Source organism: Tachysurus fulvidraco, chromosome 25, assembly GCF_022655615.1.
Source record: "Tachysurus fulvidraco isolate hzauxx_2018 chromosome 25, HZAU_PFXX_2.0, whole genome shotgun sequence".
In the NCBI taxonomy this organism is placed as follows: domain Eukaryota; kingdom Metazoa; phylum Chordata; class Actinopteri; order Siluriformes; family Bagridae; genus Tachysurus; species Tachysurus fulvidraco.
In genome coordinates, this window is record NC_062542.1 from 4,906,369 (window position 1) to 4,921,639 (window position 15,271).

At 36.9% G+C, this 15,271-nt stretch overlaps 2 protein-coding genes across 8 annotated transcripts; both read right to left on the reverse strand.

Moving 5' to 3' along the window:
- Positions 1–153: 153 nt before the first annotated feature.
- On the reverse strand, positions 154–15,170 carry LOC113661625 (NACHT, LRR and PYD domains-containing protein 3-like). 7 transcript variants are annotated; one of them, XM_027175987.2, is made up of 18 exons: positions 15,018–15,170; positions 12,553–12,648; positions 12,056–12,162; positions 11,350–11,437; positions 11,032–11,138; positions 10,834–10,921; positions 9,804–9,910; positions 9,407–9,527; positions 9,023–9,236; positions 6,471–8,256; positions 4,986–5,246; positions 4,585–4,758; positions 4,169–4,348; positions 3,693–3,860; positions 3,390–3,560; positions 2,107–2,280; positions 1,754–1,800; positions 154–1,524 (listed from the first exon to the last, which is right to left on the reverse strand). In XM_027175987.2, the coding sequence occupies exons 2-18, from the start codon at positions 12,643–12,645 to the stop codon at positions 983–985; spliced, it is 4,428 nt and encodes a 1,475-aa protein (XP_027031788.2). In that variant the 5' UTR covers positions 12,646–12,648; positions 15,018–15,170; the 3' UTR covers positions 154–982. The 7 variants fall into 7 exon arrangements, with proteins under 7 accessions (XP_027031788.2, XP_047664738.1, XP_047664739.1 ...); XM_047808782.1 differs by having other exon boundaries at positions 15,013–15,157; XM_047808783.1 differs by lacking the exon at positions 15,018–15,170 and adding an exon at positions 13,136–13,229.
- LOC125140203 (uncharacterized transporter BUsg_450-like) lies at positions 13,151–13,620 on the reverse strand. Its single transcript, XM_047808372.1, has 2 exons — positions 13,612–13,620; positions 13,151–13,561 (listed from the first exon to the last, which is right to left on the reverse strand). Exons 1-2 carry the CDS (start codon positions 13,618–13,620, stop codon positions 13,151–13,153), a joined length of 420 nt encoding a protein of 139 aa, XP_047664328.1.
- Positions 15,171–15,271: the final 101 nt, after the last annotated feature.

The following is a 15,271-nucleotide window of genomic DNA, read 5'->3' on the forward strand; positions in this document are numbered from 1 at the left end:
ACCGACGCATCCGAATCAGAGAACCAAAAATACTATTACACTCTTCCTGTAATATATTTAATAATTATGTTAGCTTAGACATTAATTTTCTATTCATAAAACATTGACATAAAAAGTACCAAGAGAAAATAGAAAAGGTCACACACAAGTAACCCTATTTAATGATACATTTATTAAAAATGTTTACATGAAACAAAGATACAGATGATCAGACCAACTCTTCAGCAACTCTGTATCCACCCTTCAAGTGGCATTAATAAATAAATAAAGTTAATAATAATAATAATAATGAAAGTGACGTGAAAGTGACGTGACATACGGCTAAGTACGGTGACCCATACTCAGAATTCATTCTCTGCATTTGACCCATCCAAAGTGCACACACAGAGCGGTGAACACACACACACACACACACCGTGAACACACACCCGGAGCAGGGGGCAGCCATTTATGCTGCGGCGCCCGGGGAGCAGTTGATGGGGTTCGGTGCCTTAGACACCTCAGTCGTGGCCGGCCCGAGACTCGAGCCCACAACCTTAGGATTACGAGTTAGACTCTCTAACCATTAGGCCACGACTTGCCCAATAATAATAGTAATAATAATAAAATAATAATAATAATAGTACAGACACCTTAATACACAGAAAACACAAATATAGACTTTAATATGCTTTAAAATGCTCCATGGAGTAAGTGGTCACTTTTATTTGATAATCTTTAATAATGTTTAAGATAATTCTCTTAAGCTACAGATGTAATTGAACTTCTGAGAACTTTGTGTCAGTCACTATATTGGTTTCTAAGCCAGTATGTCAAGCATAGTCAAGTTTTAGTGACTCTTTAGAAGTTATTTATTGTCATTATTTGCCTAGTGAGATAACACTCTGATGGCTGACTAAGAATCTCTTCCCTTAAACAAGACTAAATTCAAAGCACATGTTCAATAATGATCAGTTATCGTGCAGACTTGCATGCTCTTGTTTTATACTATCTCACACAATGTGACCGTGTCATTGTAGTTATAAACACTGATGGCTGGATAAAGGGGTTCAGTGAATGTTGTGTGAAATGTATACATGTGATATAGACTTCCAGCCGAGATAATAAAATAAGAGAGTGTGCCAGCATTCCAGTCTAGATAGATTCCCATTCGTTTGGACGGATTAGGTGGAGAAGGTAAGACGGTCTCCTTGCTGTTATAACTAACATAATAGCCATAATCGTTAGAACAGAACAGAATCCAAGATTTGTTATTCATTGCCAGTTTGCAGTCTATACCGCGACCTTTTCTGTTGATCCCTTTGTAAGTGACTCCGATGTAAACTACATCTCCAGTCCACTCGACTTCCCAGTAGCAGCGAGCACCAATCAGGGTTTCTTTGCACAAAACCTGACAATAGTATTCAAACCGATCTGGATGGTCTGGGTGTGACTGCTCGCCTTTTGCTTTTGTGACTACTTTGTTTCCTGTCAGTGACAGGGTTCTGTGTGCGGTGTTTGGGTCCAGGGTGATCTCACGGGCATCTGTTGAAAAGGTAACCCAGAACAAATGGATAGAAATGACTGATAAGACAAGGTGTTATATTATTTATGTATGGCAGACAGAAGATGCGTTTATGTGGAAATTTTGCTGTAACAAGAACTTATGAAATGCATGACTAGTTACGAAACAGGAGATGTTGAAAGACAGCTGTTGTGGTAACAAATGGATTGAATATTTGTTCATCAAATATTTAATATATTGCATACTTACATTTATTTAGTCCTGGTTTGATTCTGCAAGCCTCACAATGGTCTAAACTGTAAAAGGAACAAAACCCATCAAGAGATGTGGACTTGATGGAACCATTTTGCAGTTAAGGCCATTCACAGAATGTAAAGATAGCAAGGTCTATGCTGTTCAAAAGACAACTAAACTGAATGTCGTCTTGTAGGTTTAATTATGAAAAGGTCTAGGTTCTGATTAATTGATTTCAGATGGGTTTGCAGTGTATGGAAAAAAAAAAAAAAAGAAATGTCACCTGCATTGACCCAGGAGTTGGTCTTTGACTTCCTTACTGAAGAACCTATAAACACTGTGGAAAGGTTTGCCTTTGCTCTACTTACCAAAGATTTTCAAGTTTGCAGAGTGGATCATCACAAATAGCAGAGAGCTGTCTCAGTCCTGCCTCTGCTAAGTGATTGTAGCTGAGGTCCAGCTCTTTTAGCTGTGACTGATCTGAGCTTAAAGCTGAGGCTAGGACAGAGCCACCTTCCTCTGTAACACAACACCCTGAAAGACTGCAGACAAACGATACAAAGACACAACGAATAATCAATGTGTTTATTATTATTTTTTTGCTTCATTCGTGTAAATAAGCAAAGCATTCAGAACTTTACAGTGTTGCCTCGACCACCAGCAAGTCTAGACTTTTTAGACATTTAACTGAGATTATGACCTTGATTATATCGATTCAGATTATGTACTTGTCACAGTGATAATTTCCTGTAATCAATCATACAAACATGCAGTCACGTGTTCATAAAATATCATGCTAAAGATCATTTGAGAGCATCAATATGCTGAACAGGAAGAAAAGCTATTTAAGAAATGACTTTTTTTCTAAAATTTCACCTTACTTTGAGCAAGACCCTGTTTGATATCAGATCATCGACATAAAAACTGGATGTGCAAATTTTTCCCCTCTCCACTTTAGCCTTTCAATTACGTTGGTAGAGGCTAATCTTGAGCCTACTTTTGTGGATCATCACGGTATTTTTTGTGAATTCAAATCTAGATCTTACTTGATAGGGGGTTGCATCTTGAGGTATGGCCTCTATATTTCTCCTCTCAAAGTCTTATTTTGAATGGTGAAATGTGAAACCTTCACATTTCACCCGTAAAGGTTGCTTGATTGTTGTTGGGTTTTTTTTTCGGTTTGTTTTCACAAATTTGACAATGTTTATCACATCAATTGCTGTTGTATTTCTTGGCCATCCGGTTTGCCTGGTTGTTACTGTATTTGTGCACCAGTTGTGCACCAGTATTTTTTCTTTTTTAGGACATTTCAGTTTGTTGTACTACAGTAGCTATGCTCAGTACTTGATTATCCCCTCTATGGTGTTCATGTTGGTTTAACTTTAACCCCCCCCCCCCAAATAAATAAATAACTAAATAAATAAATTAAAAAAAACAAATGTAGCAAAACAAAACACAAAAAAACAAGAACTGACTTTGCTGTTCCAATATTTTCTGAGAGGTTTTATCAGCCACAACAATAGGAACAAGATGACAGTTTTAAGATTCCAATTCAGTAACTGAGAAATTCATAAAATGCAGAAAATCGCAATCAGGGAATGCAAAGAATGTTATCAGTGTTGTATCACTTAGCTGTCTGTCTTTAACTTACCCCAGTCTCTGCAGTGTGCAGTGTGGATGCTTCAGTCCAGTGCAAAGCTGCTTCACACCTGAATCATGCAGGTCATTGTCTCTAAGCTCCAAATCTGTCAAGCAAGTTGACGTACTCAGGACTGTAGCCAGATTCTCACAAGACCTGTCTGTGAGGTTACACCAGCGCAGACTACAGCAGAGGAGACATGTGATGAAACTATGTATAAAAACTAAATAATAGACTCACCAATCTAATAACATCGTGTTCATGCCAAGTATAAAAGTACATAAACACTCTTATTCCCATTCATACAACATTTACCTCAGTTTTTCTAGTTTGCTCTTTGGACTGATAAGTCCATCACAGATCAGTTTTACTCCTGAATCTCCTATGCAATTGTTGCTTAGATCAAGCTCTCTCAGATTTGCTGACTTTAAAGCCAAGGCCAATGTTTCACTTGCGTCCATTGAAATACCGACATCAACAAGTCTGCAATTGAGTACATAAATATAAATAATTTGTACAGTTATCACTTTTTTTTAATCATACCACATAGACACTTTGCATCTAAACACAATGTATCCTAACATAAACCCAATACTTAGAAGAAAAAAAATCTATAGAATAGTTATAGAATCAAATTCTACTTTTTTTTTTCCTGCCCATCTAATTTCATGATCTATGGTATATTAATTCAAAATGTCCATTAATATACTAAACGGTTGCATTTATTGTGATAACCATACAATTATGGGTTTTGAGTAAGCACAAGATTGAAATGTCAAACATGGTCATACCCGAGATTTAGTCCTTCCAGTTTGCAATCCGGATGCATTAATCCCTCACAGAGCTGCTGGATTCCCAAGACTCCCAATTTATTGTAGCTGAGATTTAGCTCTCTAAGGTACGAGTTGGATGACTGCAAAACAGCTTTTAATGCTTTACACGAATTGTGTGTGAGATCACATCTGTCCAAGCTGTAGTGTAACCGAAATCAGACACGCATAAACATTAATATTAATGCGTATAGCAATTGATATGTCTCACAATTTATATAAAGCTTGAGCAGAAGAGGTTAAAATCTTGGATTATATTATTGGAATTTCACCAAAAGGTGAAAAAATGCCATGATTTTCATCAGGATATGACTATAAGAAAATCAATTGTAAGTTTAATTTAGTTGATTAATAAAGTAGACCTGAAATCAGTTTACCCGAGTTTCTCAAGATGACACTGTAAACTAATCAGCCCGGCAGTCAGAAGCTTCACTCCAGAGTCTCTCATGTTATTGCAGCCAAGATCCAGCTCTTTGAGGTGTGAGTTAGCAGACTGAAAATACGAGGCCATTAATTCACAAGACTGTTCTGAGAAGTTGGTGCCAGCCAGTCTGCCAACCAAAAAAAAAAATAATTGAGTTCACATGCAATAAAATTCATGGTAAAATACTACATAGTAATATTTGGTTCGTTTAAATAGGACATTATAATTCATTTAACTTATATAGGATTTATTTAATACATTAAATAAAAGTATTTAGGCTATTTTACAACATTGTTTCTTTGCCAACCCTATTAATTGACATATGACTTATTATGCACTACTTATAAGACAAACCCGAGTGCTTGCAGTTTGCAGTTTGGACTCATCAGACAATCACATAGCAGCTTTACTCCTGCATGTTCAAGGTTGTTGTAGCTGAGATTTAGCTTTTCAAGTTTGTTGTGTGGATCTGAAAGGCCGTTACAGAGAAATTTTACTCCTAAATCTCCTAGATTATTGAAACTGAGGTCCAGTTCTCTCAGATGTGAGTTAGCTGATTGGAGGATTGAAGCCAGAGTCTCACAGGATTCATCTGTGAGGTTGATACCAGCAAGGCTGAGAAGAGTTGAAAAAAAAAAAAAAAGTTAAAATTTATAACACACTGAGAAGATTTTAACATTTAACATGATAGTGCATGGTGCATGGATATGTATTTTTGAATGAAACTATAAAAACAAACTTTTCTATGAATGGATAATCCATTTTTAAGTCTATTTTCTTATTTCATGTATGTCCAAATGACTGTAAGTACTGTAATACTGTCATTTGATTTTGAGTATGGCAAATTGGGTCCACAAATCTATCCACAAGGTGCCATCCATTGTTAGGTAATGGGACAAAATGGGAGCCACATAGCAAATATGTTGACTTGTTCTTATTCATCAGTACTATAGTTATTTAGCATTTACAGTAGGACATTGTGTGAACCATTGTTGGAACACTTACTATCACATAGCATACAAAGGATGTGTAATAGGGGCTCTAGTGTTCATGATTGTTATGGAACTTTTTTTATTTGTATACTTTTAGTCTATTCTATTGGCAGATCATTCTTCTTTTATAGAGATAAATGCTTAAAATTATATAGAAGCTATATATCTATAGCTCAAAACAGAAAAATGTGTAGAAATAGGATTAATAGTCTTAATTTTTTTTATTATCTTATGATAGAAAATAATAGGTCATTTGAACTATATTTAAAATATTATAACTTGCTAAGATGTGCAAGTTTTTTGTATGCACTTGATTTCATCTGCTTATAAAAAAATGCATCTCCGTGCTTCTTTTCTGAGCAAAGAATTTTTGTGTGTGATGTAGGAATAGATATGACTGTAGTGTATTTCATTTCCTTATTAATATGTGAAACTGCTGCTTTTTCTGGTTTCTGGTTGTCCTGTGACTGCTGGCCTCTCTCTTACCTCCCTTACTATTAGTCTTAAGGCACGGTGTGAAATATTCACGGTACACCTTTCAAGTTGTTATGGTTTAATGAACTTTCCACCTGCATGTTACCAAATCAGCTGTCCTGACACGAAGGTTTATGGTCTTTGCTGCTGGGCTGTAACTTCCATTATACAGTAATGTTGTACCTTATTCAAAACATGTTTTTGAGATCATGAATGTTGAGATCGCTAATTACTACTTGTAGTGCCATGTAAATTGCACGGCATGGGTTGTACTACAGATAACTGTATACCAACTGGACCCTAATACTGTCACACTCCTCAAATGTTCCAATGACAGTTTGATTTGATTATTATAACTTGAGTGGAAACTTACATTGCTTTTCTTGAGATCCTGACGACCGGCAACAGTCTCTGATATCCCTCAAGAGATGTATTGCACATTTTTACATCGAATTCATGAATCACTTCTTCAGATGTTAGCAGCACATAGGCTAGAGCTGAGCACTGGTCAGGTTTAAGCTCGGTCTCTGAATGCCTGCCTGAGCTCAAGAAACTACGAATTTCTTCCACCAATGAGTTGTAATTCAGTTCATTCAGACAGTGAAATAAGTTGATTGTTCTTTCTGCTGATGACTCTTTTCTGATCCTCTCTTTAATGTACTCAGCTGTTTCTTCCAAGCTCTCAGAACAACTTTTTGGCAGCAGCGCTTTCAAGAGAACCTGATTAGAATCCGTTGAGAGACCGAGAAGAAAGCGCAGGAAAAGGTCAAAGTGTCCGTTCTCACTCTGCATCGCTCGGTCTATAGCACTCTTGTGTAAATCTGATATCTTTGTCGTTCTCTGATTCTCTGCATCTTTTCTGAGGATGTTCGTATTGTTGTTTACAAATTCGACCAGCACATACACCGCCGCTAGATGCTCCTGAATACTCAGGTGGACGAAGCAGAAGACCTTCTCTCGGTACAATCCGAACTCTTCTTTAAAGATTTCTGTGCAAATTGCAGAGTACTCAGATGCTTCTGCAACATTAATGCCACATTCAACTAGATCTTCTTGATAGAAAATCAGATTTCTTTTCTCCAACTGCAGAAACGCTAGCTTAGCCAGTCTAAGAATCATCTCCTTGTCCGATTCTGTCAGGTCCATGTCTTCCTTGATCACTCCATGGTACTTCTTGTTCTTTAAATGTGTCTGAATCAGGAGGAAGTGAGTGTACATCTGAGTTAGAGTTTTAGGCACTTCCATGTCTGCTTTACCCAACATTTTTTCCAGAACCGTAGCTGATATCCAGCAGAAGACTGGTATATGGCACATGATGTGGAGGCTCCTTGAAGACTTAACGTGTGCAACGATTTTGTCAGCAAGACTCGTGTCACCGAACCTCTTCCTGAAGTATCTCACTTTCTCTGAGTCGTTAAATCCTCGAACCTCTGTAACCCGGTCAGTGCACTCAGGAGGGACCTGACAGGCTGCTGCTGGCCGGGAGGTTATCCACAGAAGTGCGGAGGGAAGTAGATTTCCTCGGATGAGGTTTGTTAGCATCACATCCACAGAGATTTCTTTTGTTACGTCACAGCACATTTCGTTGTTCATGAAATCAAGAGGAAGTCGGCACTCGTCCAGTCCGTCAAAGATGAACAGAGTTTTTAGTTCTTCACAACTAACAGGTATAAATTCTTTAAGTTCTGGAAAATACTGAGAAAGAAGTTGAATCACACTATATTTGTTATCTCTCTTTAAATTCAGATCACGGAAAGGAAGCGGGAAAATGAAGTGAATATCCTGATTCTCTTTTCCTTCTGTCCAGTCCAAGATGAATTTGTGCACAGAAACTGTTTTCCCGATCCCAGCAATGCCCTTTGTTAACACGGTGCGGATGCGTTTTTTCTGTCCATGTAAAGGTTTAAAGATGTCGTTGCATTGTATCACGGTCTCCTGCGTGTCTCCGTTCTTGCATGCTTCTTCAATCAATCTGACCTCATGTTCTTTATTAATGCCTTCATCTCCTCCTTCTGTAATGAGTAGCTCAGTGTAGATATCGTTTAGAAGGATAGGATTCCCTTGCTGAGAATTTCCTTCGTTTATGCGCTCAAATTTAGATTTAAGATGACGCTGGAGTTTATATTTTAGATGATCCTGAATGGTCTTAAGATTTCTCTCTATTGAAAATAAAATTAAATTCGTTTTTAAATTATTGACACTTTGCCAACTCTGAATTTGCATTATATTTGAAAATTTACCTTCAGAATAAATCTAGAAAATACATTTTCCATGATAGGTGCACTTTTGTACATTTATGTCTGCTAGTGCAGAAAGGTTTATCAATAATCTTCCACAATTATCCATGGAATATTTTGCAACACCCTAAATGTTGTAGCTCCACTTAGATGAAAAATAACTAAAGACCAAAAACTAGCTCCCTGGAACAATGATCATACACGCTCCTTAAAACAGACCACTAGGAAATTAAAAGGTATATGACATCAAACTAAATTGGTAGTATTCCAATATAATGTATAGCATGGTAGGAAAGTCTCCTAAGCAACAGAAACATTTCTTTGTGCTGCAAAATCAACATACTTCTCCATCGTGATCGAAAATAATACTAATAATTTTACGAATAATTCATACCGTAGCAAAATTAACTAGGAGTAAATACAATTCAGAAAAACGGACGCCATCGATATTCAGCAGTAGTGCCTTGTTCCAAAAACCCTGTTGATGACCATTTTCTAGCAAATACGTTGTATGGTGTACGATCACCACCTTACTGGATGTTATGGTATGGTTTCAGCATGTATTTGCACTATCTACTCTATTACATTTATAAATTTAGTCCCTTTGTCACTGGAAATGCCTGAATGCACAGATTTTTCTGATAGAAAGAGTTTAAATACAATCACAGAAAAAAAAAATCCATCTTACCGTTCTCTAACAAGACCTTTATTGCTATCTTCAGAGCCACCTCAGAGCCAAATCTCTCCAGAATAACTTTAGATACTTCATGGATATCACAAATTACCTGAGGAGTCTCAAAGCATTCTGGGTAATTCTGGCATAGATAACTCATAAACTTGTTTTTGTCCACTTTGTTGAGTGTTTGTTCAAGTAAAGACACTGTGTCCAGCTCTTGGGAGAACTGTAATGAGATCCTCATTGTAATGAGGTCAGGAAAAGAGGAGGATAAAGATTACATGATTATGAGTATTTTGTAAGTTGAGCACTGGGTTTAGGTGAAAAAACAAAACAAAACAGATCTCACCTACGTTATTTGAGAATATAGCATTTGTGTTAGATAAACTATCTTACCTTAGCACCTGTTGTGTAGCATTTGTTTTTTAGCAACATTTCTCCACTCATTTTTTCATCCTGGTTGATTTCCTCAAAGACATGGCTAAGAGACGGTGAGACTAGTCTCTTTATCTCAACGCTAAGAATTACACAAGAACACAAAGACCTTATTAACCTGCCTCATTTAAGTCATAATCAGTTAATAATCATTTTTTTTTAAAAATTGAAGTTAATATTGTCACATTTTACTTTCATCATTTTCACTGATCCATGTTTGGCAAGAACACTTTCTAGAATCACAATTTTGTTTGTCAAGAAATCCAAACTCATTATTATATCTTTTACACAGATTGTATAAAATGGAAAAAAAAAAGAAACAGGAATGCTTTTTTCAGCAGAAATAAAAGCTGCTGACCGTTTTTTGCTGATCTGTCTCTTTCGGCTGAAGACATATGCACAATCCATGGATGCATTGCTCTTCATTGACACACAGCTAGGACCAGGCAAGTCTTGCCTTTCTACCTATATAACCATAAATGTTCATAGACACAGTGTTTTTCCTCCAGCAAATAAAATCTAATGACTCCTATTTGAAATCAATATTATTTTTAAACTGAAACCATAAAAATATTGTTTTTACGTTCACTATGGACTAAGGGCATCATTTAAAGTGTCACCCACTAAGATATTAAATGAATAAATTCTAAAATCGGTCCATAAGCCCCTATGATTCACTAAATAGGAGTGATAGAATAGCACTACATTATTGCTCAACACTAATTCCAATTCCAATAACTGATTCCAATATCCTTCACTAATATCCTCCTATTGTTGTGGCCTTGGTGTGGTGACACAATTTACAGATCGGAGTCTAATCTGTCTTACCATAAACTTCAAGAGATGCACAGAAAGCTTATACAGGTTTTACATTTAGTGTGTTTGTAGAGATATATAAGTATAAAGTATAACACTGGTAGACACGGGCAAGAATAAAAAAAGGTTACACAATTTATTGTGCTCAGCTGCGCAGCAGAACCCAATAATCTGCATATAGCATGAGAGATGAAGGGCGCTGATCGTTGATTACATCAAGGTTTTATAGACAAAACTCAAGTAAAGAAGATATGTAAAATCACTGCATTGATCAAGCTAATCTGGACCGGGCCAAGGTCTGCTAGAAGGCCTACTAGAAGATTTACTGGACGTTGTTTATGCCTAATTCCCGACAACTTGTCTCCGGTCCCTACTGCCCTTGTCATAATCTTAAGAAAACAAATGTCAGTCTCTGGTCACTACAGATACAAGGTAAAAGCATAGAAGGACAAGACCTTATAAACATCTTTAGATGAGAAATTTCCACCCCAGTGCCTGGTCAGCTTGGGTGGTGTGTAACTTGCTCTTATTGACTGTTATTTTGAGTGAGAAATAAAAGTTTTCCTACTTACTTTTTCATCCCAGTTGATTTCCACTGTTCTGCCACTCTCCCCCGAGACATAGTTAGCTGACGATGAGCAGGGTCTCTCAGTCTCAATCCTAAGTATACAGAACAAACTGAGACCTAATCAACTAACTGTAAAAACCTTTTAGAATTTGTTTTCTGATTTAAAAAAAAAATGCAGATGGACAGATGTGTATTTGCAGACCGTTTTCTACTGCTCTTGTCTCCTTGGCTGAAGACATAGGCACAATCCATGGATGCATTGCTCTTCATTGATAGACAGCTGGGAGCCGGAGAAGCTGGTCTTTGTGCCTAAAAAATGATCAACAATAAGCACAGATTACAGACTAATAATGTATTTAATAACATGCTGGCACTTCCTGCATTAATCACTACCTGAACTTCTAGGTGTGGAAACATTATTTCCTATATTATTCACACAGTGACCCCAATAATTAAAATATAAAAATAACAATCAATTGTTGCAATCAATGCTTCATTAAATACTTTTTTCCAAACTTGCCTTTTCATCTTGGTTGAACTCCACTGAATTGTCACTTTTCATAGCGATATAACTAGCTGATGATGGGTTTGGACTCACCATCTCAACTCTAAGAGAATGGAACATACAGAAAGACCATATTAACTAAAACATCATTTTGCTTTATAATAACAAACAGGTGACATTTTCAGACGTATAAAATATTTTCCTCTGATTTTCTATTTCAGCATATTTTGTGCACTACATGGTATCAGACCCTTATACAAAATGTATATAAAAAAAAAAACATGACAAATCAAGACTGACCAAAACTGGACAGTTGACTGGAAGATTGGAATAACATCAATAATTTTTCTTTACAGCTGTCTAGTTTTGTAGCCCATTCACCTCAAGGTTCAAAGTTTTGTGTATGTTGCAATGCTTCCTGGCAACTCTAACTGATGTAGCCATTGTCCTCTGATCACCATTATCCAACTAAGCATGAAGTGCCATAATATACATGCCTTTACATGCATGGTTACCAGTAAAGGTCGTTGCCTATCTGTATCACTCTTTACATTGTTCTGTTGAGATAAAACTCTACAATTCTTAAAAAAATAAATAAAACAGAATACAAGATATAATGTATTATATTGTATCGCTATTACTATTTTTGATCAAAGTCAAAGAATTTCAATATTTTATTACAATTTCTATTTTATTCAACAGAGATTTTTGAATTTTAGACCGTTTTCCCCTGCTCGTTTCTCCCTGGCTGAAGACATAGGCACAATCCATGGATGCATTGCTCTTCAGTGATAGACAGCTGGGAGAAGGAGAGCCTGGTCTTTCTGCCTAGTTAACCAAAAACAAAATCCAAGAATTATCTTAGAACAAATACGCTTTTGCCAATTAGTCATGTCCAAATAATGCTACCTGGCCTGAAGATCTTCATATTTGGTTAATTGTCATTTCCCAGACACTAGCTACTGCTGAGCAGGTTAAAATCTCAAAAAGAGTCACATAAAGCAAGCTAGTGCAACTAACTCATTTAAACAGAACAGTTAAATGCATTCTAAAGAAAGCACTAACTACCTTTCTCCGTGTACATGAGCTTACAGATACCTGCAACTGGAGTAACCCCATCCCTTTTTATCCATACTATGCAATAAAGAATTAATTACCAGGCTTTTTGGTTTAGAACCTCTAATCATAGACTGGGGAATGTAAAAGCAAAGTTCTCACCATCTTAACTGCAACTTCAGATGAAAGTCTTCTGGGCTGCTTTGCAAATCCATCTTCCTTTTCCCCTCTTTGGTTAAAATTTTGCCTTTTCATGATCTAATGTACATGTAAGACGAATCATTCAATTCGATCAAGAAATCAAATAACACATCAAAATTTTTTTTATCTTATTCTATTTCATTTTATGTTATTATATTTTATATTTATATTATAAATCCACCCTTGATCCGTTCAGAGATAAAAAGACCCATATGCAAGGATAACATAAAAGGGGTTTATTAAGGGAAAAAATAACAAAGGGCTTGAAACATTAGGAACAGAAACAACAGAACACAGGAAAAGGAACAATAATACAACAAACAAGAGACAAGGACTCAGCAAAAAACTGACACAAGACAACAGGTATAAATGACAATGATTGAACAATGATTGAAACAAGGGTGAAAGGAACAGGTGTGCAAGAATGTCCCCCTAGTGTCCAGGTAGGGAATAGTCCCAGTCATTCCTGACACTATCCTATTTTACTTTATATATATTTTAAAAGTGTTTCATTTTTGCTTTGTCTTCCCCTTATTATTCTCACCTTAAATACAATATATTAAAAAAGAGACAACAGGAACACCAACAGGAACAGGTTCACCAACAGGTACACCAGCAGGTACAGGTACACCAACAGGTACAGGTACACCAACAGGAACACCAACAGGTACAGGTACACCAACAGGAACACCAACAGGTACAGGTACACCAACAGGAACACCAACAGGTAAAGGTACACCAACAGGTACAGGTACACCAACAGGAACACCAACAGGTACAGGTACACCAACAGGAACACCAACAGGTACAGGTACACCAACAGGAACACCAACAGGTACAGGTACACCAACAGGAACACCAACAGGTACAGGTACACCAACAGGAACACCAACAGGTAAAGGTACACCAACAGGTACAGGTACACCAACAGGAACACCAACAGGTACAGGTACACCAACAGATACTGGTACTACAGGTGAATGTGTACATCAAGAGAATCACAGACGATGGGGTTCAAACTGTTGCCATCTGGTCGACGCTACAGAGCCCTGAGCACCAACACGACCAGACATAGGAACAGTTTCTTCCCAGTGGTGTAGTCTAGATTTTTGTAGTGAGTATACTGTGACACCCCCCCCCCACCCCCAGCCTCATACGCATCCATCCTAGAGCGACAACCCATAGGCACCACCACACTCACTAATGCATAAAATATGCATCTACATGTAATTTAGAGCATTATTAAAGACTGCTTATGTGTTATCAACATTCAAATTTATTATAAGCAACAAAAGACAGTCAGCTGATAAAACCTGTGCCCCAGGTCCCATATTCATATAACATTTAAGGCTAAATGTACCTCTTAAAGGTATAGTTCACCCAAAAATGAAAATTATGTTATTTCTTCACCCTCAATTTGTTCCAAAACTGTACGAGTTTCTTTCTTCTGTTTAACACAAAACATGATATTTTGAAAAATGACACAATTTTCATTTTTGGGTGAACTATATCTTTAAGAGCTACATTTATCCTTAAATGTTATATGAATATGGGACCTGGAGCACAGGTTTTATCAGCTGTCAATTTTCAATGTACATTTAAGAGTGAACAATAAACATTTGTTCAGTTTTATCACCAACACTGGAACAGAATGAACTGGTAGTTTACAAAGCTTTCCAAATACATTTGTACTCGGGCTGTGGATGAAATGTCACCCGAAGCTGCTGTAGCTTTAGGCGCAAGCTTCGGAAAACACACAAAGAGTGCAGTTTAAGTCTGCTTTTGTTTCATATCTTCTTTTACATTCGTTAGTTAATTTCACATTTGCGCCAAAAAACACCGCCACGCAACTAATTTTCCTCCTTGGTAGGTGACGCCAGATGAGATCACAGGCCACGGAAGCCCCAATGGTCCAAAAACGTTATGACACGAAATGATTCGCAATCGCAACCAAAGTCTGTGTTCGCATCACAGTGCGGGGTGAATTTATGAATGAAAGTTCTGTCACAAAACGATATTGTTACGTATCCTCACGCTTTTTAAGTGGATATACGGAAATCCTTGGCCTATCAATGCCATTCTGTTTACACTGTGGAGCTCCTGTACTAGAACAAATTCCTCGTATGTGAAAAGATACTTGGCAATAAAGAACTTTCTGATTCTGATTCTGATACTTTACGTATAATTTGAACACCTGAATTCATTATAGAACGAGTCAATGTGATTTCTGTTTCCTTTATACCTTTAACCAACCTTTACATATTTAACATCAATATAAAAAAGCACACACGAGGCTGCTGGATGACATGATGCCGACTGTTTGTTATTCTGTGGGTAAATTTATGTACAGAGAGAAAACGGATCAAAACGAATGATTATTTCACTTAAAGATTATTCTACGTATGTAACATAATGTGGTATCTTACAGTTTATTGTAGGATCTCCAAAAGCTTCATTGTCCAGCCATTTACTTTCGTTATTACTGCAGTGAAAAGGTTTAAATATCGGTGTGTTTTTTTTTTTTTTTTTTTTTTTTTGCGTCTCCTTGTTGGTTGCCCCCGGCTTCCTTTTTACCTTGGTTGCCAGATTGTGACTCAAAAAGTCACGTGTTTACCCTCATGGAAATAGATAGTCATTCGTATATAGCTGTTGTAGAACACAGTGAAATGAGACAACGTCT